Source organism: Alosa sapidissima, chromosome 7 (assembly GCF_018492685.1).
Source record: "Alosa sapidissima isolate fAloSap1 chromosome 7, fAloSap1.pri, whole genome shotgun sequence".
Taxonomy (NCBI): Eukaryota; Metazoa; Chordata; class Actinopteri; order Clupeiformes; family Clupeidae; genus Alosa; species Alosa sapidissima.
The window spans coordinates 16142953-16169127 of record NC_055963.1 but is presented as its reverse complement, the minus strand read 5'-3'; the positions used below and the strand labels follow the sequence as shown (position 1 = coordinate 16169127).

Genomic DNA, 26175 nt, shown 5'->3' with positions numbered 1-26175 from the left:
GTAATGAAAAACCTTTTTATAGCCCATCAATATGTAGGCTACTAACTAAGCTTATATTAATTTGCACAGATAGAAAGGATAACTACTCTCTAACTACTTACAGATTCCAGCTTGTTCCTTCCCTTTCCTTGCCTTAGTGCTTTTTCTCAGCGTGTTCAATACTTTTCCCCTGTGTTATTCCACTTCATTACACATGACTCTACTTATGGAGTTGTTTGGATTTTTTATGTGTGGATTACCTGAGTTATTACAAATGCCTGGTGAAAATGTTGTGCCCCCCGTAATCCACCTTTCAAGGGCCCTCTCCTCCATTGGGGTCCTAGTACTTCCCACTTTTCCCCCCAGTTCAACACCCTTTAATCTGCTGAACCTTCTGCTCGTTTCCCAATATAAAAAAACTCTGCAACTCAACATTGGCCTGCCTGTCTCAGCTGCCTGTGAGGGGCTTTTCAGTTGTGCTGGATTACTGTTCACTGCAAAGTGACCAAGGATGAGTGCAACTAACTTCGAAAATCAACTACTGCTCAAACTTAAAGGAGAACTCCGTTGATTTTTCACATTTTTGACATTTCTCAACGTCACCGAGTACTGTCGGTATGAACAAAACTGAAACAGGAAATCGGTTTTACCTAGCTCGAGTTGCTGCAGCTACAGCGCTACACACTGGGAGCATGAACATGGCCGCCTTAGCTGCTGGCTGCAGCAACTCGAGCTAGGACCAAAGTGCTTTTAGGCAAGTACTTCCACTCGGCGGCCATATTGCAACGCTTTTTGGGCACTTATCGGGCATCTATTTCTGCAGAAATGTGTGTGTGTAAGGCTTCACGACACCAATCTTGCTCCAGCGACGAGATCACAACAGATGATTGGCACGATGTCTTCACAGCACACCACATGATTGGCTCAATGTATTCACAACACACCACATGATTGGCTCAATGTATTCACATGTCAACGTTTTGCCGCGTTTTACAACAGTTGAGTGCTGTATCTCCTCATTAGAAAGTCTCTGGTAAAACTGGTTGTTCTGGTAACCCCCCCCCAAAAAAAGAAGTAACTAAGTAACTTTTACTTAAAGTACATTTTAAATGAACTACTTTTTACTTTTACTTGAGTACATTTTCAGATCGGTATTTTAACTTGTACTTGAGTAATATTTCATCAAAGTATTGGTACTTTTACTTGAGTACAATATTTTCGTACTTTTTCCACCTCTGGTGGAATACCAATGGCTGTTGAGCGATGGGCGCATAGGAGGCTATGTTTTTGACAAGGAAGATCGCAGTGTGAAGCTATACGCTTTGGCATATAAGTGATGTTTTCAAAAAGGTTGATAGATTGTTCAAATGGAGTGCTAATTTGGAAAGATACCATGGCGTCACATGGCGTGTCTTTTCCAGCCGAGCCAAGATGATCTGGATCCCTGGAAGGAGGAGCCTGGATCGCTCGGTACAAGGTCCTATCCACTTCCTGTATCTGGGATCACTGCTTTATCAACTGCGGACTTCCATTGGTTCACTCCACTTGTCTTAACGGGTATGTGGTTGTCCCTGTCACCAAAACCACAGGTATCTGGAAATACAGGGATCAGTCCCTTGCAGGACTTTCTCTTTTGGTTCGACCAGGGATGGTGTCCACCATACAAGATTCTGTCATCCAAGAGTCTTGGATAGGTGCACTCGAGGCTTGTATGTTGGCTATGGCAAGCGGCAGGGGGACGTCCAGGCCGTGTGACACAGATCGCAAAGTGTTAGTGGGGCTTGTGGGAAGCCTAGAAAGGGTATCGGCATTGCAATTAGCTGTCCCAGGACAATATTTGATGTTGTAATAAAGAGGGCAAGCTGAGAATCCCAGCAATGTTCCAGAGCGCCCAGTTTCGCTGACTGCAGGTATTGGAGGGGATTGTTGTCAGTGTACACGGTGAACATGTTGCCCACTCACTTGGCCACAAACCCTGGCTAGCAAAGGCTATCGATCGCTGTAACCCATCCTTCTCCATCCTGCCCCCAATCCTGCATGGCATGCATACGTCTCTAAGATAAAGGGATGGTGTTAATTTCGTCAGACGAGACGAGAGGAAATATGTTCGTCAACAACTTTTTTTTTCATGACTAAGACGAGACGATGACGAGATGGCAGTAATGTCCTGAAACACTGACTAAGACTATCTTAAGATGCATTATTGTTGACGAAAAAAGACGAGACTAAAATGTTTTGCATGAAATAAAAACTAAGATAAAATCTCTCTTCATTTTCATCTACAAAATAAGAAGACAGAATATCTAGCTGTTACGTTTTCAAAACATTCCGAATGAGTTCATACGCAACAGCTTTCCTGTAGGCTAGTCTACGTGCTGTTGCTGCAACCCTGTGGCTGCAACACGAAACTACATAGAACAAGAACACTGGAGATTTCTGCCAGAGTTAGCAAGCTAACTACCTACGCTTTATGCCACAATGCTACATACCCAGAAGTTGAAGCTTCTCTCATACAAATTAACATCCCCCAGAATGTCCATACGAAAATGTTCATCATGTAATGTCAACTATTTAACTAGTTAGACTGATGATGCAAAGTTTGCTAGCAAGTAAGCTAATATGGAAAGTTCTCTAGCAAGTTAGCTATGGCTAAGATGGAGAGTCTGTTTGGGGAATGTGTTTGGGCGCATATCGCCATCTAGCGAGGCGGAGTAAAACATTAATACTTTGGCCTACGATAGTGTTTCTCAAACTTTTTCAGTTTCAGGACCACTTAACTAACCCTAGATATAAAATAAAAAAAAGATTAGACCTACTTCAACAGTAGCCTATAATTACTCTACACAATAGGCCTACTCACTGAACCACCTTGCTTATTGTGTTTGCACTTTGCTTATTGTGTCAGAGGATTCATACTGTATGATTTAAACTGGCATATCTTACATAGACAGTGTTGCAGAACTGTTTGGATTTACATACAAGTTGGTTCAATATTGCAAACAACTCATCTATATTATATTTTACCACGTCTGCTCGCGGACCACTTGGGATAGCTTGCGGACCACCAGTGATCCCCGGACCACACTTTGAGAAACACTGGTCTACGAATATGACAGTGGTCCAGTCAAATCTTTTACTGTCTATGGTCAAATCCCAGCCGAGCTATAACTGTAGCTCGACTTACCTGAGCATGTAAACATACTGACTGACAAAAAATCAGAATGAGTAATTATAACAGATGAGTAGCCCTGTGGACACACAATATTGTTGGAAAATTGAGATGTGTGAAACACTATTTGACTCAAATGGTAATCAGAAATAATTTGTTATAAAAAAAAAGACTAAAATGTGTTGACTAAAACTGACTAAGACTAAGATACCTTTAGTTTTCTTTTGACTAAAACTAGACTAAAATGACGAGACTTTTAGTCGACTAAAACTTGACTAACAAAAATGATATTTGAATGACTAAATATGACAAAGACTAAAAAGGACATTTCGTCACAAGACTGACTAAGACTAAATTAAAAATAGGTGACAAAATTAACACTATAAAGGGACGACTGAAATCGGCATAACCTAGGACTGCTTGAACAAGCCATTCTTTTAATATAAGGCTCTGAATCAAGAAAAAGTTCTGAAGGCAAACCTGAATGTGACTACATTCAATGTTAACTATCCAATTGTCAGATGTCTGTAATTGAATTGTATGCAAATTAGTGCATAATTAATGAGATATTGTTAAATTACATGCATAAACATATATTTTCAGAAAATTTGTAATGCAAAAAAATATTGTCTCTACCTAAATAATCAACTAGTAAAGTTTCATAAGAATATCAAGGAGTTACATTTTTTACCCTATTCACCCGTTCTATGTTGCCTATGGAGGCCAGTTTTAGGCCGCAAATGCTAATTAGCAGCTAAGCTAAAAAATCAGTTAAGTAAATATGATATTCAGAATCAGCACCCAAACATTAGGTAGAATACCCTCTTTACCAGTGTTTTCTCACATTTGACCCCCAAGAGATAGTAGTCCCAGTCTTAATTATGCATTATATAAATGATGATGTCATCTAAGTGTGAAAATGGATCGTGAAAATTTGAAGACAAACAAATCTTGTTCCTTAGACTCTATACTAGCAAAATATGCAGAAAAATTAATTTTTACAAGAAAATCCAGCGGAATTACACAAGACAGTGTAAAAAGTGGTCAGACGGATTTAAGAGGGTTTTGCATCAGAAATCTTCATGTGTTTGCTGCACTTCTGGTTCGATTCGGTAAGAGTTTGAACTACCTGTTTAAGTCAATTTCATCACCGGTTACACCTTTTGGAAATTGAAAGTGAACGGAGAGAGTCCAGACCAATTTGGTTTGGTGTGTCAGCCAGACTAGATTTTCCTCTGTAAAATGAAACTCAAATAAAATGGCCTATTTTCCAGATTCAGACATTCACACTTACTGAAATGAAATGACGAGGTCTATTAATCCAATGAAACAGGGTTTCTGGACTTTAACTTCACTAAAAAAAACAACCTTGCACATATGGAGATGCATTCCAACCACAATTCCTAAATTAACATCAAAGGACAAAACAGTCTCAGAATGTCTCCAAAAACATCACAATTTTCAGTGTATGTACAGTATGGGTTAATGCACCCTATACAGCACACATTCACCATCTGTGTGGTCTGCGGGACAGGAGGAGGAGCTCAATGCTGATGTCACAGACACAGGATCATATCAAAACAATCAGCCAATCACAACTCAGCTTGCACAGAGATGGCCTGGGCCCGGGAGAATGGAAACTGCAAACAAACCCAAAAACACACACATTCTTGCACATGTGCTGTATTCTGGGTTTAGCAAAGTGTAACTTCTCCCTTTAATGTTTTGTTTTCCTGCCCCTGATGTCATTTGATTCCCTTATATCCTGCACCGCCCACCTCTTCTCTCCCCATTCTTGGTTTGTTCATAGCACATTCTGCTGTATATTAATTGAATTCACTGAATTCGATTAACTTATTAATCTTTAAGAACTCAGTGTCTTATTCCATGAAATAAGGAAATCTATTCTTTGAAATCAGAACTTTAAAAACAAACTGTCTAAAGCACTTACAGTGCTGGCCAAAAGTATTGGCATGGGTGTTATTTCAGTTAGCCTATTAGCTGGTTTGATTTGCATTGAGCTGATTGAGCATCAAACCAGCTAATAGGCTAACTGAAATAACACCCATGCCAATCTCTAGGTATGGTGAAGGGTATGTGATGATGTGGGGCTATTTTAATTCATAAGGCCAAGGTAACTTTATCAGGATGCACAGTATTCTGGATCCATGAAATAACTGGCCTTTAAAAATAAAAATCTGCCTGTCTCTATGGGAATTTAACATAGGGGTGCCAATACTTATGACCCCTGTATTTTAAGGAATAACATTTATTTATTTATGATACATTATTCATTCACTAAGAAAATTGGTGTCCTTAAAGGTTAGATATTTCCTCATTTTTCACTTAAGGCATTAAGATCAATTTCCAAAAGATGATTTTATATTCCTCTTTTCAGTCAACTTTAGCATGGGTGCCAATACTTTTGGCCAGCACTGTAAATAGGCTACTTTATCTCAGTGGCTGGGGTGTTGAGGGGTGTGTGTCCTATGGGTTAAAATTAGCTGTACTCATATAAAGAGTGCTGAGAAACGCGCACACACACACAGCAAGCACAGCAACTCACACCGGTAAAATGGATCAAGGTATGGACATGTGTAGTCATATCTTCTGTCTTCGAATTGTTATAACTTCTGGCATTACTTTGTTATGAGTTTTAATTGTATCTGACCTTATTAAGTGCTGTGCATAGCACAAATGTTTTTTGAATTTCTAGATTTCAAATACTTTAACGCCTTTTTTATGTGACAGTTATGAGGTGTTTCATTGCTCTGTCACAAACATATGAATACATTTATGAATATTGCTTCCAATATTTAGCCTTGCTTGTGGAGGGCATTGGTTTCACATGCAATGTCATGATTTCAGTCCAACTCAAGTGCTGTAACATTGCAGATGAATATAACCATATCTTTTAGTTAAATACCAGAATGTAACCTCACATAACCTGCTCGTCACAGCCAAAAACACTCTGAACGCAGACACCAGTTTAGATCCCTGCTGGCTGCTGAGACTGCTGCCCCCAGGCACTATCACGTCTCATTCCCCTCTAATGCCATTTGAAATATTCAGAGAATTACTGAAAAAAATATGCAGGGTTCATGAAAACTCTCTTTAAAATGTTGCCTTTTGCAAATCGACCTTTATAGATACAAGCTAGAAGACGATGCCCTTGAACATGTTAAAAGCACAGGTTTCAAGGTAGACAGGTGTCAAATAACTATTTATAAACCAGGGCTTTTATTCTCACGTGTCTAAGCAGAGGTGATAAGTCATTCGACATTCAGTGTCATGACAAGTATTAAGGGGCACAATAAATTCAATTCATTGTTATTACTACAATGACAAGGTGGCCTTTAGGTGGCCTAAGTCAACATTTTGACACAATGGTGCCAGGAGAACATCCTCTTTCTCAATGTCACCAAGACCAAAGAGCTGATTGTTAACTACAGGAGAAAAGAAAAGAAGCGGGTCTCCATCACCATCGATGGTTCCACTGTAGAGAGCATCAGCAACTACATTGAAAGCACAACGTCACTCGATCGCCTCAGACGCCTGAAGATGTTTGGCATGAGGTCCAAGACCTTTCGGGCCTTCTGCAGGGGCACCGTGACAAGAGGCGTCACAGCATGGTTTGGGAGCTGCACATCCATCAAAGTGGTGCAGAGAGTTATGCAGAAAGCTCAGAGCATCAGTGGATGTGGACTCCCCTCCATCCAGAACTTGTACAACAGACAATTCGTCAGTAACAGACGGAGAGTTATTACAGACCCCAGCCACCCTAGCCACAGTATGTTTCTGCTGCTGCTGTCTGACAAGCACCATCACAGAGTCAAGGCCTGGAAATACGCTCAGTAACAATTCAGTTCAACCACGCTGATGAACAATGGACAATGTAACACACACACACACACATACACATACACACACACACAGACACACACTCTGTCTCTCTGTCTCGCACACAAACACAACACACACATACGCTTTCAACACACCCACACACACACTCTCTCTCTGTCTCTCACATACTGTACACCAAAACACACACACATACACATGCACTTACAACACACACGTACACACCCACACTCAGATGTAGCTGTAAACACAACATGCACTGACAACAGCACACTATCGTTATTTATTGTTGCAGTAATGTGACTAAACAGTATAATAACATGTAACAGAGGAATATTTATCATCATCTTAATACAAATCACTTTGCCAATAATGTTTTTTTGAGTGTGAATGTAACGAATAGCTGACATGTATTAATTTCAAACTAGTACAAACTAATGCTTGTATTGATTACAAGTTGGCCTGAAGGGAAAAAGGCAAATGTCAAATTGCAACAGTGTCTTACTTAAAGACATTGAGTGTAAGCCAGAAGGAGCTGGACATTAGCCAGAATCTCTCAGGTTGCAAGCTTACTAAATTGACCCCTGGAATACCCTACTGAGTGATGCACGGTGACATGTCATTGCTTTGGTCAACTTATCTTCCAGTCACTAACACTTGCTTACAGAACTGCCAAGGGAAAATGTATCTATTTAGCATATTGTATATAACCCCATGACAAAAAAATCTATTCATTCAAAATGCCAAGTTTCTATCCATTCGCCCATCTAAGTGTGTGTGCGTTTCTTGAAGCTCTGGATATCGATCGGTGTGACTTGGAGTCCAAGGCCAATAACACAGAGCACCACACAGACGAGAATGGCGTGGACAGGCTAATCGTACGCAGAGGGAGGCCATTCACGATCGTGCTGCATCTCCGACAGAGCTTTCAGCCTCAGCCTGGCAAGGCCCCCACTCTCACAGTGCAAACAGGTAGGCAAATCTCAGATTCGGTCGTGAATCTCAGTTTGTTGGTTTGAATGGTTAGATTGTTCAGAAGAACTACCTTTACCCGTAATCTAGGATGAATCTAGTTGTCAGAATTATATTCTGTGATTTATTTTGGGATATTTTTGGGATGATTTACTACATGAAGTCTTACCTTCTTCTTCCTTCCATTTGAAACCTTCACCTCAAATTGAGTGGCTGTCAACAGGTCCACTCCCATCGAGCGAGTCAGGCACGAGGGTTACTTTTACTGTGAGCGATGCCATAGACAAGAGCAGTTGGAGTGCTACCATGTCTGCCAAGGATGAGAAAACCTTGTCTCTGACCATAAGCTCTCCTGCTGACGCTCCGATTGGGAAGTACAACCTCCTTATGGGCCAGATTAACGCTGTCAGCCTCGCTGAATTCATCATGCTTTTCAACCCTTGGTGCAGAAGTAAGTGTTATGCATTAGAATGATGAAAAATTTGATGTCAATTTTTTGCATGTGTAGAGGAGTCGTGAGTGCACAATGCGCACCCAGATTCGAGTCCGATTGATGTCCTTTCCCAAACCCTTTCCCCATTTCTCTCCCATTCATTTGCTCTCCACTCTTCACTGTCCTGTCGGATTTACATGCTAAAATATCCAATATGGACATGGTGGAGCAGCAGAATTGTCACTGACTGTCAGATCAGTCGACCTGGGTTTGATTCCCGCTGCTGCGAGTCCATGTCACTATAGATAAAAGCGTCTGCTAAATACCAGTTAACTTTAACTTTTGACTATAAAAATATAGCTTACATAAATTTCCTTGTGATGATCAGTTTCTACAGTATTGTGTTCCATTCAAAGGACACTAGACAGAGACATACATACCTCTTAAAAATGTTTAACTTTGCATTGTGTCAAAGAATGCCCCTTTGTTGCTAAAACTCTGTATATCACAGTGTCTTGAGTCCTGTGCATGCTTCCAGACAGAAACACGTTCCATTCAAAGGACACTAGACAGAGACATACAGTATACCTCTTAAAAATGTTTAACTTTGCATTGTGTCTTGAGTCCTGTGCATGCTTCCAGACAGAAGCACTTTGCATTATTTACATTCTTATTGAAACAGGAGATGCTGTGTACATGGAGAATGAGGAGGAGAGAAATGAGTATGTACTGTGTCAGGATGGGGTTATTTTCCGAGGGACACCTCCGCGCTTTCAGGAGCTGCCATGGACCTTTGGCCAGGTAAGTCCTTATACCCTTTCCATATACGCATTAGGCATTTACAGTGGTCTCTCAGATATGCATTGAAATGTTTTTCTTTTTTCTTAAAGAAGCCCCAGTAACTGCAACAAGCCTATACCATTATTCACATCTAGAGGGAAAAAAGGCTTCCCTTTTAACTTTTCGAGTTAATTTATCAAAGGCACCCTTAACAGTTTTTTGACCGTAACATAATGTTCATCATAATAACATGACAAACGGGACTTCTGCCTTTGTTTTGAGCAGCTTTATGCGATTACGGACATAGCAACTTTCTAGTTTTAGGTGGGAAACTACTTGTATTGCACTGTGTAACAGCATGGGATCATGAACAGCATGGGAGTATGATCCTTTTCCTTGGTTTTAGACAAATTGGGTACGCCCTTAGCACTAAATGAGTACCCAATATGTTGAAAATGTACATAAAGGGGGATTCCTACATTATTTCACTTTAATAATGAAATAAAAACTGAATGAATACATTATGTTTGCAAGGGGGAAAATGTGTTTTATTTTTTATCTGCATAATATGGCTCTCAAATGTTGCAGTTTGAGCCTGGCATTTTGGACATCTGTCTGAGGATCCTGGATGAAAACCCAAAGTTTATCCATGATGCAGATCAGGACTGCTCTGCCAGAAGGAACCCTGTCTATGTGTCGCGTGTGTTGAGCGCAATGGTAGGCACATTTTAAATCAACACATTTACCAATGATAAGGGATGAGAGAGTATTTAGGAAAACACAAGTGAGATATGTGGGGCATGTGATTGATTAGAAAATTATTTTTTGTTCCTTTTGCCCTGGTCAACTTTCTTAAGGTTCCATATTTTTAACGTCTTTTTGGTCCCCAAAGAAAGTTCACACTCGTTATCATCATTCGAAAATAAGTTGTCCTTAGACCGGAGTTGTCCTCCAAGTCGATACATCTACACCTGTTATGTGCCCTAGAGACATATTATCGTTTCCATAAATAAAAGCAGAGCCAATGTCATTAGCTGATAATAAATATGTTCTTTTACCCGTCTAGATTAACAGCTATGATGACAGAGGAGTGCTCATGGGAAACTGGTCAGGGGATTACACGGGGGGAGTCAAGCCCACGTTCTGGACAGGCAGCAGCGACATTCTCCGCCAGTGGAATGACAGCGAGTTTAAACCAGTGCGGTACGGGCAGTGCTGGGTGTTTGCTGCTGTGGCCTGTGCAGGTAATAGTATTTTAATCATAGCTTTTACAGTACTGTGTGCATGCGTGTGTGCGCGTTACATTACAGTTTTTCTCAGTCGCTTTTGTGCTTTTCTCAGATCAGAATGAAAATTCTCATAACTATTAGTTCAACCTCCACAACATTTAGTCATTTGTGCACATCATAGTAGCAATTTCTCCTTCCTCTGAACAAATTGCAAATGCTTTTGAACATGTATCAGTTGCTTTGTCATGTCAGTCAAAATAAACTGTACTTATGGATGCTGAATAGTCGTTCCCAATAAAACTAATAGTCTTCATTTCATTGCTTGAGTCATTACATACAAAATTTGTGAACTAGTTATCAAATTCTGTCACAATGCTGTAGAATTGCAAAGAGCATATACAGTAAAACTGTGAAATGTACATATTCAGTGTCTTGTACTCACTTACTCCCCTAACTACAGCAATTTATAACTTTAGTTTTCAAATGGCTGTACAAGTACTGTATAGTGCTGTCTTGAGCATTTTCAGGTAGTGTCACCGAGTTCTGACCTTTTTTTGCATGGGAAAACACTGAGAGCATAAACTGTCATAATGAAAACATGACAAAGCCATTTGACTATCTTGTTCATAAACGATGATGTCAAGACTTCTCATTTTGATGACACTGGCAGTTTCATTGACATAAATACTTGCTTTTGAGGAATGGACTATCCATTTTGAGCAAGTGACGTGCTTTTGCAGGTTATCCACTAGGTTTTGCAGTTTGCACTAATTGTTTTGAGAAATGCACTAACTGCTGTGCAAATGTTAATAGTGATGTGAGAAAAGCACCAAAGCGACTGAGAAAAACTGTAACTGCAACACAATGTGAAGGGCTTATTGATATTATTCATGTGTTAATGCAGTCGCTTATTTGAGCACAACACTGCAAACTTCATGAAGTGGGGCCTGAAAACAGTCTTTACTTGCAACATGTCGATTTGCAGTGGAGATTGTGACGTTCATACAATCTCGAGTGTCATTGTGATGCCCATGTAGCCTCATATCATTGGGACGAAATGCCATGCTGACTTTGGCAGCATAAGTATAATACAGGGCTCAAAGCAAGAAAAAGGTCCACACTTGAAGTTATAAGAAACTGAGTTAAAGAAAGTTGTATAATTCTAAAATATAATTACATATTTTCAAATCTTTAGATAGATAGATAGATACTTTATTGATCCCCAGGGGAAATTCAAGGTCTCAGCAGCATACAGACAACACAAACACATTCTTTAACAGCAGAAACAGTAATTAAAGTATATAATATAAAAACACAACTAAGCAATAAGGACAGTAGAAGATAAAGAATATGCTAAATATACTAAAATACAAATTATACTAACTAACAATCTAAATCAATTCTAAAAACAGTATCCACATAGTGGTGATTAATCAATCAGAGGCGCTTGCAATGACTGAGGCAGGGACTGAGCCTGTGATTCTCTGTGCATAGTAAGGTATGGTAAGGTGCTCTAAGGTGCTCTGTGTGAATGAGTGTCATGGTGGTAGTGCAATGGTGATAGTGGTCATGGTGATAGTGCAAATGAGTAAGTCCAACAGTGCAACAATGCAGAAATAAAGTAAAGTAAAGTCTATATATCTATATATTTAACTATTTAAAGAAAATGTATAAGTGTGGCCACAGTTCGGCTGTGGCATGGAGGGGGGGGGGGGGGGGGGGGGTTATGCATATGTGCTAATATAGCACGCAAACAGTGAGGCATAAAGACAGTGGTAAAAGTGGCTAGTGGACAGACAGTATCCAAACATGGAGGGGGTGAAGAGGCAGACAGACTATGCAGAGAAGTCTATCTCTCCTCTTCCCTTAAGTGAGGCATTGAACAGTTCAATGGCCCTGAGGACAAATGACTTTCTCAGTGTCAGTTGTGCAAAGCAGTGAGCGAAGTCTCCAGCTGATCAGGCTCTTCTGCTTAACAATAGTGCTGTGGAGTGGGTGACACTCATTGTCCAAGATGTTGATCAGTTTGTTCAGGGTCCTTTTGTCAGATAGTGAAGTGATGCACTCCAGTTCAGCTCCCACTACAGAGCCAGCTTTCCTTACCAGCCTGTCAATTCGCCCCGCATCCTTCTTCCTTGTGCTTCCTCCCCAACATACTACGGCATAGAAGAGGATGCTGGCAACAACAGACTGGTAGAACATCCTGAGGAGCTTACTGCACACATTGAAGGACCGCAGCCTCCTCAGGAAGTACAGCCTGCTCTGCCCTTTCTTGTAGAGTGCATCAGTGTTGGCTGACCAGTCCAGTTTATTGTCCAGGTGGAGACCCAGATACTTGTAGGTGCTAACCACCTCCACATTGACCCCATCAATGTGGACTGGTAGCAGAGTGGGCTTAGACCTGCGGAAATCCACGCCCACTTTCTCCTGGTATGCAAACTGTAACGGGTCTAGTGCATGGCGTACCTGGGGTCTGAGTATACCTAAGACCAATCGCTCCATTGTCTTCATCACATGTGATGTAAGAGAGACAGGTCTGTAGTCATTAAGCTCACTAGGGTGTGGCTTCTTAGGGACAGGGGTAAGACATGATGTCTTCCACAGTGTTGGAACTTGTCCAAGGCGTAGGCTCAAATTGAAGATGTGCTTCAGTGGCCATCAGTGGCCAATGGTTATCTTTAATGACCTGATCTACGGCAGAAATCAGACACAGTGCCTGAGAACTTTAAGCCCCGATAATATGGCATTTATCATGTTTCTGAATGAAGTTTCCAGAGCCCTGGGCATTCCATGCCGAGTGGTCACTAACTACGGATCAGCCCATGACACCGACTCCAACCTGGTAATTGAATACTTGTTTGACGAAAATTCTGAAGACATTGGTGACGACTCCATATGGTAAGCCTATAAATACAGACATTATATTCCCTGCCATTTTAAAACTTATGTCAACCAAGATAAGGTCAAGCCATCAATAGCATACAGCATATCAAATGTTGTTTACATAGCACCTTGTTTTACCGGTTTGGCTTGGTGTTAGTAGCTTTGCCAGTTGTGCTACAGTGCTAAGTAAGGCCTATCTTCTGCACTGTACAACTGTGTCTACAGGAACTTCCATGTGTGGATAGACAGCTGGATGGCTCGCCCTGATCTGAAAGAAGGTTTTGGCGGCTGGCAAGCGAGTGACCCAACTCCACAAGAACGGAGCGATGGTAATTATCTCACATCATGTCTAGGTTTAGGGGCATATCTGACAATCTGGAGGCGCTCTTTAAATCCCTGTTTTCCTCACAGGTTGCCCACACAGTCACTTTATTATTGAAGAGCTCAGATGCAAAACCCTCTAAATCCGTCTGACCACTTTTCTTTTAAATGAGCATTTTTTAATCAGGTTCCTATAGGTTTTTTCCTACGTATTAATATTTCAGACCAGAAAGAGAGTTAACATATACTATGTGTGAAGAGCATTCACTCACCATCGTTTTCTCATTTTTCTCGGAGGTGGCGTTTAGAGGGTTTGGCATCTGAGCTCAATTATAATCCAACAGACAACTAATCTGGGGCCAATACGCAGATGGAGACATCAATGTACAGTATTTGTCCCATATATTGTTTGAAGTAGGAGTCTCAGTAGCCAACTTCCTGCTATAAATTTGTTTTACTGACTACCTTTCCATTTCTTCTGTAAGAAAGGAACGAGGTCTTATGCCATCTTGTGGGCAAAAGAAAATGTTATTAGAGTAGACATCTGTGCCTAAAATAAATAAATATAAATGTATTGATACTTGCCACTGCTTGACAATATCAAGTTTTTATCTTTCTCTAGATGCTTTTCATTTATTACCATAGCACTGGATATGCAACATATACTGGATAACACAACATACAGGAATAGAGGAATAAGTAACTAAAAAATTAGAGCAGAGGAAACATGCCCATGCTCACATCTTCACTCATTTATCATAAGTGATACGTGTAAGTTCATCAATTGAAAACAAAGGACCTCATCATTGATTTTTAGGAGAAGAAAAGCTAAGGTAACCCCCATCCTGATTAAAGGATAGTCAGTAGTGGTGGTCCCCTCATACAAATACCTGGGTGTTCATGTGGACAACAAACAGGACTGGAAGCAATATGATCAGTGGACAGCAATATGACAGCAATATGTGGACAGCAATATGATCTTAAAAAAGGCCCGGTCCAGATTGTTTTTCCTTAGAAAACTTAGGTCATTTGAAATCAGCAGACCTATTTTAAATAATTTTTATCATGGTATTTTAGGAAGTGTCCTTTTTTATGCTGTTGTATGTTGGGGTGGCAGCCTGACAGTGGATGATAGGAACAGGATGAATAAAGTCCTTAAAAGGGCAGGGTCAATTATAGGCCTAAGCCCTAGTTCTCTAGGCTATTTTAGAGCAGAGAAACATGAGGAAGCTTAGGGGTGTTCCGTCATGGGAGGACCACCCGTGCATCCATAGCATCTTTGTTAAAAGTGATGAGTCAACGGCTCCAATTACCTACATTGGAGGCAGCCGTGGCCTACTGGTTAAGGCTTCGGGCTTGTAACCGAAGGGTTGCCGGTTCAATACCCGACCAGTAGGAAAAATGTGGGCGGGGGAAGTGGTTGAGCACTGCTCTCCAGTGTCCACATACACAGCTGAAGTGCCCTTGAGCAAGGCACCTAACCCCTCACTGCTCCCCGAGCGCCACTGATGCAGGCAGCTCACTGCGTTGGGATTAGTGTGTGCTTCACCTCACTGTGTGTTCACTGTGTACCGAGTGTGTTTCACTAATTCACGGATTGGGATAAATGCAGAGACCAAATTTCCCTCACGGGATCAAAAGAGTATACTTATATATTTATACTTACATGCTCCATAGAAAGATTTAGGAGGTTCTTTCTTCCTGCAGCAATCAGACTTTTTGACAAGAACTGCTGACTAATGCTGCTGTGTAGTATCTCTGCCTCTGAACAGTCAGCATTGATTTTATTGTTATCTGTTTTCTGCCATATGTACTTTGTACATTGCACTTTAGCAGTGATGTTAGCTATTGCGCTCTTTCAGGGTCTATGCCTGGTGCCGTTATTAATCTATTGTTGTATGTTGTACATTGTACTGTACTTGCTGCTGTCCTGTTACTGAATCTACGTTTATCTATCTAGATATCTATCTAGATATCTATCTATCTATCTATCTATCTATCAGGTTTCGTAAATAGTTCAGACCCAAGTGCAGAGTTAGTTCAAAAAGTTTATTCAACAGAAGAAAACAACTCCAACAAAAAACTTCGTCATACGGTGGAAACTGAACAAAAGGCAGACACTCGGTCACAAAACTGAAAATGGCAAAAGGCTGACAAACCAGACACACAGTCCAAAGAGTAATCCACAGGCAGGCAAAGGTCAGGTCTGAGAAGCAGTCCAAAAGGCACAGACAGGCAGATAATCCAAAAGACAGGTCACAGACAGAATTCAAACAGGCGGGTAGACAGACCAACAGGTAGAATCCAACAGAGACTTGAAAGTGCTCAGACAAATCACTGGGGCCGACAACACACAGAATAAGTAGGCCTAATCATTAGGACTAAATAAAGAACAGGTGAGCAGACAATCAGAAAGGGGCAAACAAGAAACAGGTGAGCACAAAATGGCTGACTAGGCTGACAACAGGAAGTGAAACATGACAGGTGAGGGCGGGATCTTACACAAAGAAAACAAAGGCACATGGTTGCAAATACCCAAAATGTCCAGGAGGTGTCATGAAAGCAGGAATACTGACATCTATCTATCTATCTATCTATCTATCTATCTATCTATCTATCTATCAAAATGTAACATAATAGGGCATCAATGTAAGAAGATAAATAAATAGTAAAATAGAACAGAATAAATAGTTCTGTCAAGGCTACTGACTTTTGTCCCTGGACATTTCTGGATATATCAGATAATTTATATGCATCATTAATTATTTCTACATTCTGAAGTACAGTTTACTCTATGTGTGGGTAGGATCCTGCATAGAGGAAAAAACATCTTCATTGTCAATTATGCTATATAAACAAATATATTTGGTTTGCTCTTCAGGTGTTTTCTGTTGTGGCCCAGTACCTGTATCAGGCATCAAAGAGGGTGAACTGACGCTGAAGTACGATGCTCCATTTGTGTACGCTGAAGTCAACGCCGATGTTGTGACACTGGTCAGGCTGAAGAACGGGAATACAGTTAAGATCAGTGGAGACACAACAGAGGTTGGACATCATATCAGCACCAAAGCTGTTGGCAAGGATGAAAGACATGACATCACTAATCTCTACAAATATCCCGAAGGTAAGATCACAAAATGTCTCGTTGCTTTAATATGTCTCCCTGCTTGAACAGCTTATTTCCTCTTCACTACTTGGCAAATGGCATTCCAATTTTATTGTAAAAGAAAAAGGAACACATTTTGTTATCTTAAAGGTTCTCTAAGCACGGTTGGGTAACGTCACTTCTGTTGACGTTTCAAACTAAACAGAAAGCTAGCTCGCCCCTCCCTCCCCCTTCCCGTACAATTGAAACTGACATGAACGTGCTCGTCGGTGATTGGCTGGAACAGTTTTTTATGTTTAATGGTCCAGGCTGGACCAGGTGTTTTTGTTGCTGTTTTTGGAGCCTGGGTTGTCCACAGAGGCCGCATTTCTTTTTTTATACAGTGTATTCAGGGAACAGGCAGCTAGTGGATAGTGAGGAGATGATTGCTGTATGTTACAAAAAATGTTTCAGCTTAGAAACTGCGTAACATGACTTAGAGCACCTTTCAGTTATATTTCTTTTGTTATTTTCAGCTTTTCCAAAATGGATAGTGCTGTTGTAACGGGCAGCTCACTGCGCTGGGATTAGTGTGTGCTTCACCTCACTGTGTGTTCACTGTGTGCTGAGTGTGTTTCACTACCAGTAATTCACGGATTGGGATAAATGCAGAGACCAAATTTCCATCACGGGATCAAAAGAGTATATACAATACTTATACTTATACAAAGCAATCACATCCTTACTATTTTAGGAAACATTTCATATATCAATTGCAATGGGAAAACAGACCCTATTGTTAAATTTGTTTTATACATCAAACTGGCTGTGTTATACCAGATATTCAAATTTACTAGTAGTGTATTTTATGTGCTTTCAGTTCTCATAGACTTAGCGTTGAGGTGAAAGGCATCAGTGGTGAGAGTGTGAAATCATGCTGGAGGTGTATGCATACGTTTCAGGCTCGGAGGAGGAGAGGAAGGTGTTTGAAAAGGCCCAACACCACAACAAGCTCCTGAAGACTGACGAGGAGCCTGGGGTTCACATCAAAATAAAGATTGCAAAGTCCACCATGATCGGCACCGACTTTGATGTCTTGGCCATTGTCAGGAATAATTCACCCATCCCTAAAACTTTCCTATTGATGTTCTATGCACGGGTGCTTCATTACAATGGCAGAATAGGAGACACTTGTGGATTCACTGATGTTCCCGAGCTTAAGGTTGAACCTTTCCAAGGTTTGTTGTGTCTGTCAATACAATGATTATGACAAAAGCGAGGTTTAATAACTGCACATAAATCACTATAAATAGCTGTTTAACAGACTTTAAGCAAATCTCCTTCAAACCTCTGAATTGTCCTACATCTAAATTGCTTCTGAAATCATCTTTCAGTGTGTTTCTTTTGTGAGTAATGTTTTATAATCTTTTTACCTCTGCAGAGATATCCAGCCCACTCCGAGTGGAATATTCTCTGTATGGCCCATCCATAACAGATGAGAGGCTGATCAAGCTGAAGGTTCTTCTTATTGAGTCAGAATCCAGGCAGTTTCATAAGGAAGTAAAGACCATTGTCTTGGATTCACCAAATATAGTTATTAATGTAAGAACAACTTCTTTGATTTCAGCCCACTGGTGCATCTTAATTACTATATACTCAAGGTATTTTGGGGGATCAAGTCTACTTCTGAATTTAATAATGAAGCCTTTGAATTGTGTGCACTTGTTGTGATTACAATTGTGATTACAATTAAGTCCAATTTTGCCATATTGGCATGCTCACCATGTTCTTTACCGATGTCTGTTCTGTTTGCTTCATTTTCGTAGAACAATATTATGCTATTAACCAAGGCGAGTGTTATGTATTGGATTTTTACATACAGTGGCAACCAGTACAATCACCATCCAAAGTACACTGCCTGGCCAAAAAAAAGGTCACCACCTGGATTTAAATAAGCAAATAGGTAAGAGCCTCCCTGTGGGGCCAATGCTATGATCTAGGGTTGCTGCAGTTGGTCAGGTCTAGGTTCAACAACGTTATGTGCCCAAAGAATTAGGTCAGCTGACTACCTGAATATACTGAATGACCAGGTTATTCCATTAATGGATTTTTTCTTCCCTGATGGCACGGGCATATTCCAAGATGACAATGCCAGGATTCATCGGGCTCAAATTGTGAAAGAGTGGTTCAGGGAGCATGAAACATCATCTCCAGACACAGAGTCCAGACCTTAACCCCATTGAGAATCTTTGGGATGTGCTGTAGAAGACTTTGCACAGTGGTCCGAATCTCCCGTCATCAATACAAGATCTTGGCGAAATGCAAAGCTGGATGGAAATAAATGGTGTGACAATGAAAAAAGCTCCTGGAAACAATGCCACTGCAAATGTGTGCCGTAATCAAAGCTAAAGGCAGACCAACAAAATATTAGAATGTGTGACTTTTTTTTGCCAGGCAGTGTATATAAACATACTGATCCAAAATACAAGTCTCATTTCAAATAACTGAACTGAAAGTATTTTGAATTCATGTGAGATGAGATAATGGCAAAGACCAGACCTGACATTTATTCTCTGTGGCAGATTGTTGGCATACCAAGAGTAAACCAGAAGTTGACTGCAGATATCACACTTCCGAATCCTCTGCCAGTGCCTTTGCACGAGTGTGCCTTTTCCATAAAGGGAATTCATCTCACTGATGGACAAGATATTGTACACAAGTAAGTGAAAACTAACCGCAATAGCCATAGCTCATAATGCCAATCTTATGCAAGTTGTGTTAAAATCATACCTCATGGAATGGAATTATAGTCCATGTTACAAAACAAGTCTACTTGATCCTTAAGACATAAGCCACACAAACCTAGTGGAGGCATAGGCCTATTACATGACCCAAAATGTATGACTTACAGTAACAGCAACATGTGTGAGACGCTGATGTTCATGAATTTAAAGACGTTAATATGTCAATGGTACTTTTTTTTGTCTCTACAGAATTGGAACAGTGGCACCCAAGCAGTTTGCCACAACTAAACTTGAATTTGTACCAAGTTCACCAGGGACAAACAAGCTGATTGTAGCATTTAATAGTGATAAATTAGGTAATATCTCAGCATATGAAACCATTGTCATAAAAGACTAAGATTTGTTTAGGCCTATTGCTTCCAAATTATGCGAACATCAGGTTTTGATGACAGTAACCAGAATGGATGAGGATTTCTACAGCTTCTATTTGCAGATCGGGATTTCATAACACAGCACAGGGTCTAATTCCATATTTAGTTCGTCCAATATGTTTAGTAGCCTGTCTTGTCATCTAAGTATATGTATGACGTAATGTATGTTGTGTTTTCTATAGCCTACCTGGCCTTTTTTCTTGGACTTGTAGGCCTACAAGGTAGCCTACACTCACTCACTGGAGCCATTGCACAATACTGCAAAAGGTTTGCTTTCCACAAACCTTAGCCGGACTCACACCAGATTGATTAAACAATACATCAGCCTACCGTGTTTTGTTGTATGTTTGTGTCAGCCATGTAAGGACAGTCAGGTACTGATGTTGAGCTATGATCCCAAAACACTCAATTTCCCGTCTGTCTGTCTGTGCTGCTTCCCACTACCGTAAACTGACGTCCTTTGGGTATGCGATGACGTAGGCAAATCTCGCGTATGCACTCTCTGCTGTACAGAATATACCCAACGTTACGGGAGTGCCTGGGACTTAAAAGAACAAACATTACATCATGAAAGATAACAAACGTGTAAGTCCGCTTTAGGTATCGAGAGGTAAACCAAAAAACACTGGTGCAGGAGATCTGTCTAATACAGAAGTTAATCTTGTTTCCTAGTGCTTTGACGGCCTGTTACTTCTGGAAATCCTCGGGCTAACCTAACCTGTGGACTCAAAACCGAGAAAGGAAGAACAACATTGGGGAGTATATCAAGCTAAGCCTTGGCAGCAAATCTATTTTTCAATACAGAGGGGTTAGATAGTCAGGTGATACGTGTAATGAACTGAGTATTTGCTTAATACTCGAACTCTGAGAGTTACAGTCGGCAGAAGTGTCATAGTCGTCTGCTAGCTAAATTAAATGCTGATGGACACTTAATGCTAGCTAGCAGTGCTAACGTTAGCTGTCTAGCTCTGTTGACAAAAGTTTTGTTAACGGTGTACATGGCTGTATTAACTAGGTCGTTAGTGAAGGAAAGATAATCTGTGGTTAACGGTCAGTTCAGTTTTCAGTAAACTATTTGCTGGCTGCCAACAGCTCAGATACTTTGTGATTGCTACGATTAAGTTGACAGTTAGCCCAAACATGTTAAGTTAGCCAGAATAGCTAGGTTAACCCAACCTAGCAAGCCCTTTTCAACCTACCTGGTTGGTCACCTTATCAGCAGTAAAGCTAAAAGACGAAGCTCACGTAATTGTCCAAATATCTTCGTCATTTAATTGTAAATAGTTTTTCATTTTCTTGACTTATGCGGGGCTCGTTGGCCATGTGTAGTGAGTTAGTAGTAGATGAATAACAAACAGTCATTGGCGAAATCAACTCGAGAAAGTCATCTTGTTATCTGTCGTGTAGCAATCCCAGACCAAATATCAGGCCACAGTGAGAATCGTGATACCTACTCTTATAGAGGTCACTCAGAAGGCAAAAAGTGTCCTGCTTCGTTTCGTAACACCACTTAACATTTTGTACTAGACAGGTAGTAAAGTAGTCTAAAGATATTTCCATTGTCGTGTAACGTTAGACTAACCTCCTAGTGTAGTGACGTCAAATCCCAACTTTGCCTTTCAAGCTAAGAATAAAACACACTTGGAATAATCACGATTTATTTTTCTGGCGAATGAAGCCCCACTCTTCCCCTTGGATGTCAAGATCTGCTGTCGACGTCAGTTGCCTTTGGGGCTGTTGACATCAGCTACACAGCTACTGCACCTTGCCAAAGTCTGCTCGGTTCTTGATCGTGACAAACGAGAAGACAGCACTCGGCATAATGAACCGCTACCTACCTGTGGCCCGACAGCACTTTCTGAGCGCACTCGCCAGCACCAGCGTGGTAGTTAAGTCCATCTGTGCGACAGTGCTAGTATTTTACCTTATATCCTGGGCAGTAGACACTCCCTATGCTCTCGGCGTGACGCCAGGTTTCCTTTTTCCTCCAAACTTCTGGGTATGGACACTGGTGACCCACCCTGTGGTCGAGCAGCACATATGGGGAGTAGTGGTCAATGTTGCCACTGTGATGGTGTCAGGCCGGCTGTTGGAGCCCCTTTGGGGAGCACTGGAGCTGCTCATCTTTTTCGCCGTGGTCAACATCTCGGCGGGCCTCCTTGCGGGCCTCTCTTACCTCTTTACCTATGCCGCCACCTTTGACCTGGACTACCTGTTTGCAGTGCGGATCTACGGTGCGCCCGGATTCCTCGGCGGGGTCCTTGTGGCCCTGAAGCAGACGGCTGGGGACACCACGGTGCTGCGCGTGCCGCAGGTCCGACTGAAGGCGGCCCCAGCGCTGGCTCTCCTGACGCTGGCCGTGCTGCGGCTGGCAGGGCTCCTGGACACGGCGGCGCCGCTAGCCGCCTGTTGCTACGGCGCCCTGGTGGGCTGGGTGTACCTGCGCTTCTACCAGCGGCACAGCCGGGGCCGTGGCGACATGTCTGACCACTTTGCCTTCGCCTCCTTCTTCCCCGAGGCTCTCCAGCCGGCCGTGGGGCTGGTGGCCACCCTGGTCCATGCGGCGCTTGTCAAGATGAAGGTGTGTAGGAAGATGGTGAAGAGATACGACGTGGGCGCGCCCTCCTCCATTACAATCAGTTTGCCGGGCACTGACCCTCAGGATGCGGAGAGGAGAAGGTAAGACAAGGGCTTCCATTCTGGTCAGCCACTTATGGTTTGTCATTAGAGTGGACATTGGCAGGTATTTATGGCTTTTAAGGGCTGCACAAGGCCTAATTACTTAGATAGATAGATAGATAGATAGATAGATAGATAGATACTTTATTGATCCCTAGGGGAAATTCAAGAACTTATGGCTCACCCAGTGAAGATGACGCTGGCCTTGTGTTCAGAACATCCAGTCATTCATTACATAGCACACAGTGCACTATATGGTGAATAACTACCATGTAATTATTAACTATATAGTCCAACCCTATGTAGTGATAGAGTCGATGTTCTGAACACAGGGCTAGAGGCGATCTAATATACAGAATATTGTGCACTTCATCATTAGTAGGTGCTAAGTTTTTGTCTTGATCAAGGCAAGTAATACTTGATTTTGATCTGTCCAAAGGCAATTGGCATTGAAGGCTTTGAATGAACGACTGAAGCGCGTGGAAGACCAGTCCGCCTGGCCCAACATGGAGGACGAGGAGGACGATGACGAGGATGAGGTGCGGACGGACACCCCACTGCTGCCCACCCGCGATGCCTCCACACCTGCAACCAGCGCCAGCTCTGGCCAGAGCCCCACAGGGCAGGAGTCCAGCATCATCAGCTTTGAGGACGCCCCCTCCCACTCCTAACACACACACACACACACACACACACACACACACAGACGGAAGTACATACATACAAAGCTCTGAGGCATGTCACACATGTACGCATTCTCAGTTGTGTAATGGAACACACACATACCGAATCATAAAACAGTCAAGTCCTGTTCATATCTGACGTACAGTAATTAGCCTTATGAATTACTAACACACACCTCTGCTTCCCAAAACACACACACACGCGCGCATATACATAGATGTTTACCACAAATGGACGTTTCTCAGCTTCGACGTTTGACAGAAGTACAGTGGCTCCACTCTATACCTTGCTTCTGTGGCACTAAAAATAATCCCAGAATTACTGTACAGAAGACAGTCCACCCCCCCCCTCCCCCGGTTGTTTGTCTCCCCCTGGGCTGGTTTCTTCTGAATAAATGCAGAAAAGGTTGATGGGGCGTTTCTGTACGTTATTTTTGATGGGGTGGTTTTGTTCTCCGTGGACTATAGACACCTTGACTCAGTCCTCGTGAGGGGTAGAGGGTGGTAGGTGATTCTCAGACTCCTCCCAGAATCCTTTTCAAGGCTAGACTGGAACCATGTATCCACATTTTGAGAGTTCTGTTTTTTTTTTTTTTCGTTTTTTTTTTCAGGACAAAAGAAAGTCTTGCCCTGCAAACTTTTCCACAACGTGGGATTGTGTGTGGATAAGTCGTCGTGGAGATTCAAGTGTGTGTCTCACATCACACCAACAGAATGTGGTTGTCGTGAGGAATGCCGCCTCCCTCTTGTATGCAGTTATTGATCAGCTGTGTGTGCGCGTGTGCGTGCGTGTGTGTGTGTGTGTGTGTGTGTGCGTGCGTGTGTGTGCGTAAGTGTGTGTACAGTAAGTGTGTGCGCGTGTGTAAGTGCGTGTGTGTGTGTGTGTGTGTGTGTAAGTGCGTGCATATGTGTTTTATAATTGTGACAGACGAGAGTAATGGGTGTTAATGGAACACATTTTTTATGCACACTAAAAAAAAGCTTGGCTTGAGAGCAATACAGTAATGATTCAGTTCAGATGCCCGAATTGTATCGATCAGTCTGTTTTTCTTTTGTTTCTTTGTCCTCATGGTTTCTGTTCATTTGTCTGGGGCTTATTAGAGTGAGTTGGGTCTACTGAAAAAAGTCTCTAAGTCACAAGCTCATATGATATTATATTTTGGTGGGATTTTGTTTAAATGTGGGTTAGGGTTTGTTTGTGTGTTTTACGCAATGAAGACTTTGATAAAGCATCAGTTCGGGCGCAAACGTAGATAAAGGGTGTTTTTTGTGTGCTGGCAAAGGCAAGTTGCTCTGCGTCTATAGTCTATCACTGACTATCTCTAGATCCCACAGTCTTTCGCTGCCTCTCAAATATCTCCTTGTCCTCTATATAATATTTGTATTTTTATCCCCATGCAGAAAAGCTGCAGTTTATGGGGGGGTCTGACTATATAGTGAAAGGATGAACTATTTGAGATGCAGCCTCTGTTTTATCTCTCCTCCCTGTAGAGGTTTGGGTGGGGATCTCTCCTGGTTGGCACCCCAGTCTCTTCATTGCTCTGTACAAAACAAAATAATAAATCCTGAATGACGAGTTTGTGCTCCTGGGAGTTTATTGAACTGCATGCACTAGTGGCTTAGTGTGCATAACTGTGTTTAGCTGCCACATTCTTGTAAAGTAAATGTTGCAATTCAGTGTTGGGATATATTCCATATAAATATTCACATTTCACAAAAAAATATTTACAGGCCAAGGCTATTCATAGCATAATTACACAATACTCTTACATAATACTTATCTTAACTTATCTTGGTGGATAAGAGGTGTCCATAAGAATGTCTGTAATCTCAGAACCACGATGAAAGGACACTATGAATTGCCATTTAGAAAGTTGAATATCTATGTATTCAAAAGGTATACAGTGCAATAGTACTGAGCCTTTCTGTATTTTCAAAACTTTCCACCATATGTAGTTGAAATGAACGGCTACTAGCATTATCTGGTGGTATTTCAAGAATGCAGATTTGTGACAAGCCTGTACTAACCTCCTAATAGTAACCTCCTCTAGACTAAGTGGTAAACCTCCTAATAGTACAGTCTTTTGGCTTTGTTTTGCAGGGGAAATGTATCCATATGGCTGTTCTATTAGGAGGTTAACCACTTAGTCTGAGGTAATTTAGCCAGAATTTCCGCTTTCTCCTTTTCATTTTGATGTTTCCTTTTGAGGCTGTATAAAATGTACAGACATTTCAAAGCCAAACTACCTCACAATAGTTTTTTGCACCTAATAACAAATTAGTATCACTAAACAGGGCTGTTTATTTTTACATTTGCTACCCGTCACCCGTAATTTCTGTCATGCATCCCACTGTCGTGACAGTTGTCATAGGATTCACGACAGCAGCGATGGGAGACCGGCAACCAAGACAAAAGGGTGACAGTGTGCATCAGACTGCCTGTTTGGGTTAAGAAATATATATTTTGAAAATTTTTGTTTTTGTTTTTTAGATTTAAGAATTGTTTATCAAAAATTGCAGCGTGTAACTGAGCCATTTTTTCTTACACCACGTCTCGCATAAATAAAGACAGATGTTTACTGATTGAGGTAGACAACGATGGAGGGATAATTGTTGAGTAAATGTATGTAACAAAAGATTGACTGGAAACATTGTTGCAGCTGTCTTTGTTTGCTATATTTATGTCATATCTTAATCTACCGCTAGGTGGCACGATTGAGCTATTTAGTACAGAGCCGGTTTTAATTTAGTCATTTCAAAATAACATGGCTTATTGATGTAATAACTTCTTAAATTTGTATACGGTCATTTTCCACCTGGTGAAATATAAGCATTGCCTGAAAATTGTCACAAATGAAATATGTTCTCGGGAGTAGATTAAGTTTTTAGGTCGATAGGTGGCCGTTCAATATCTAATGAATGGCCT

The 26175-nt window shown here is 41.4% G+C and overlaps 2 protein-coding genes across 6 annotated transcripts; both read left to right on the top strand.

Annotated features, from left to right (window-relative positions):
• The first annotated feature begins 5688 nt into the window (after nt 1-5688).
• tgm2a (transglutaminase 2, C polypeptide A) lies at nt 5689-20216 on the top strand. 3 transcript variants are annotated; one of them, XM_042098094.1, is made up of 13 exons: nt 5689-5733; nt 7802-7981; nt 8205-8432; nt 9097-9215; nt 9783-9911; nt 10261-10438; nt 13192-13321; nt 13532-13635; nt 16509-16751; nt 17675-17950; nt 18154-18314; nt 19295-19431; nt 19706-20216. In XM_042098094.1, the coding sequence occupies exons 1-13, from the start codon at nt 5724-5726 to the stop codon at nt 19851-19853; spliced, it is 2043 nt and encodes a 680-aa protein (XP_041954028.1). In that variant the 5' UTR covers nt 5689-5723; the 3' UTR covers nt 19854-20216. The 3 variants fall into 3 exon arrangements, with proteins under 3 accessions (XP_041954028.1, XP_041954026.1, XP_041954027.1); XM_042098092.1 differs by lacking the exon at nt 5689-5733 and adding an exon at nt 6601-6938; XM_042098093.1 differs by lacking the exons at nt 5689-5733; nt 19295-19431; nt 19706-20216 and adding exons at nt 6601-6938; nt 18595-18831.
• Nucleotides 20217-20358: 142 nt separating this feature from the next.
• On the top strand, nt 20359-24822 carry tmem115 (transmembrane protein 115). Of its 3 annotated transcripts, none has more exons than XM_042098096.1 (3): nt 20360-22566; nt 23006-23271; nt 23455-24822. In XM_042098096.1, the coding sequence occupies exons 1-2, from the start codon at nt 21710-21712 to the stop codon at nt 23235-23237; spliced, it is 1089 nt and encodes a 362-aa protein (XP_041954030.1). In that variant the 5' UTR covers nt 20360-21709; the 3' UTR covers nt 23238-23271; nt 23455-24822. The 3 variants fall into 3 exon arrangements, with proteins under 3 accessions (XP_041954029.1, XP_041954030.1, XP_041954031.1); XM_042098097.1 differs by having other exon boundaries at nt 20362-20472; nt 20560-22566; nt 23006-24822; XM_042098095.1 differs by having other exon boundaries at nt 20359-22566; nt 23006-24822.
• Nucleotides 24823-26175: the final 1353 nt, after the last annotated feature.

Bases quoted from the DNA above. Each gene is read 5' to 3' on its own strand.
- tmem115 (XM_042098095.1), top strand. From the start codon at position 21,710: ATGAACCGCTACCTACCTGTGGCCCGACAGCACTTTCTGAGCGCACTC. The intron at 22,567-23,005 runs GTAAGACAAGGG...ATCTGTCCAAAG, and splicing joins CAGGATGCGGAGAGGAGAAG to GCAATTGGCATTGAAGGCTT.
- tgm2a (XM_042098092.1), top strand. From the start codon at position 6,710: ATGTTTGGCATGAGGTCCAAGACCTTTCGGGCCTTCTGCAGGGGCACC. The intron at 7,982-8,204 runs GTAGGCAAATCT...GGCTGTCAACAG, and splicing joins CACTCTCACAGTGCAAACAG to GTCCACTCCCATCGAGCGAG. The intron at 10,439-13,191 runs GTAATAGTATTT...TTCTGAATGAAG, and splicing joins TGCTGCTGTGGCCTGTGCAG to TTTCCAGAGCCCTGGGCATT.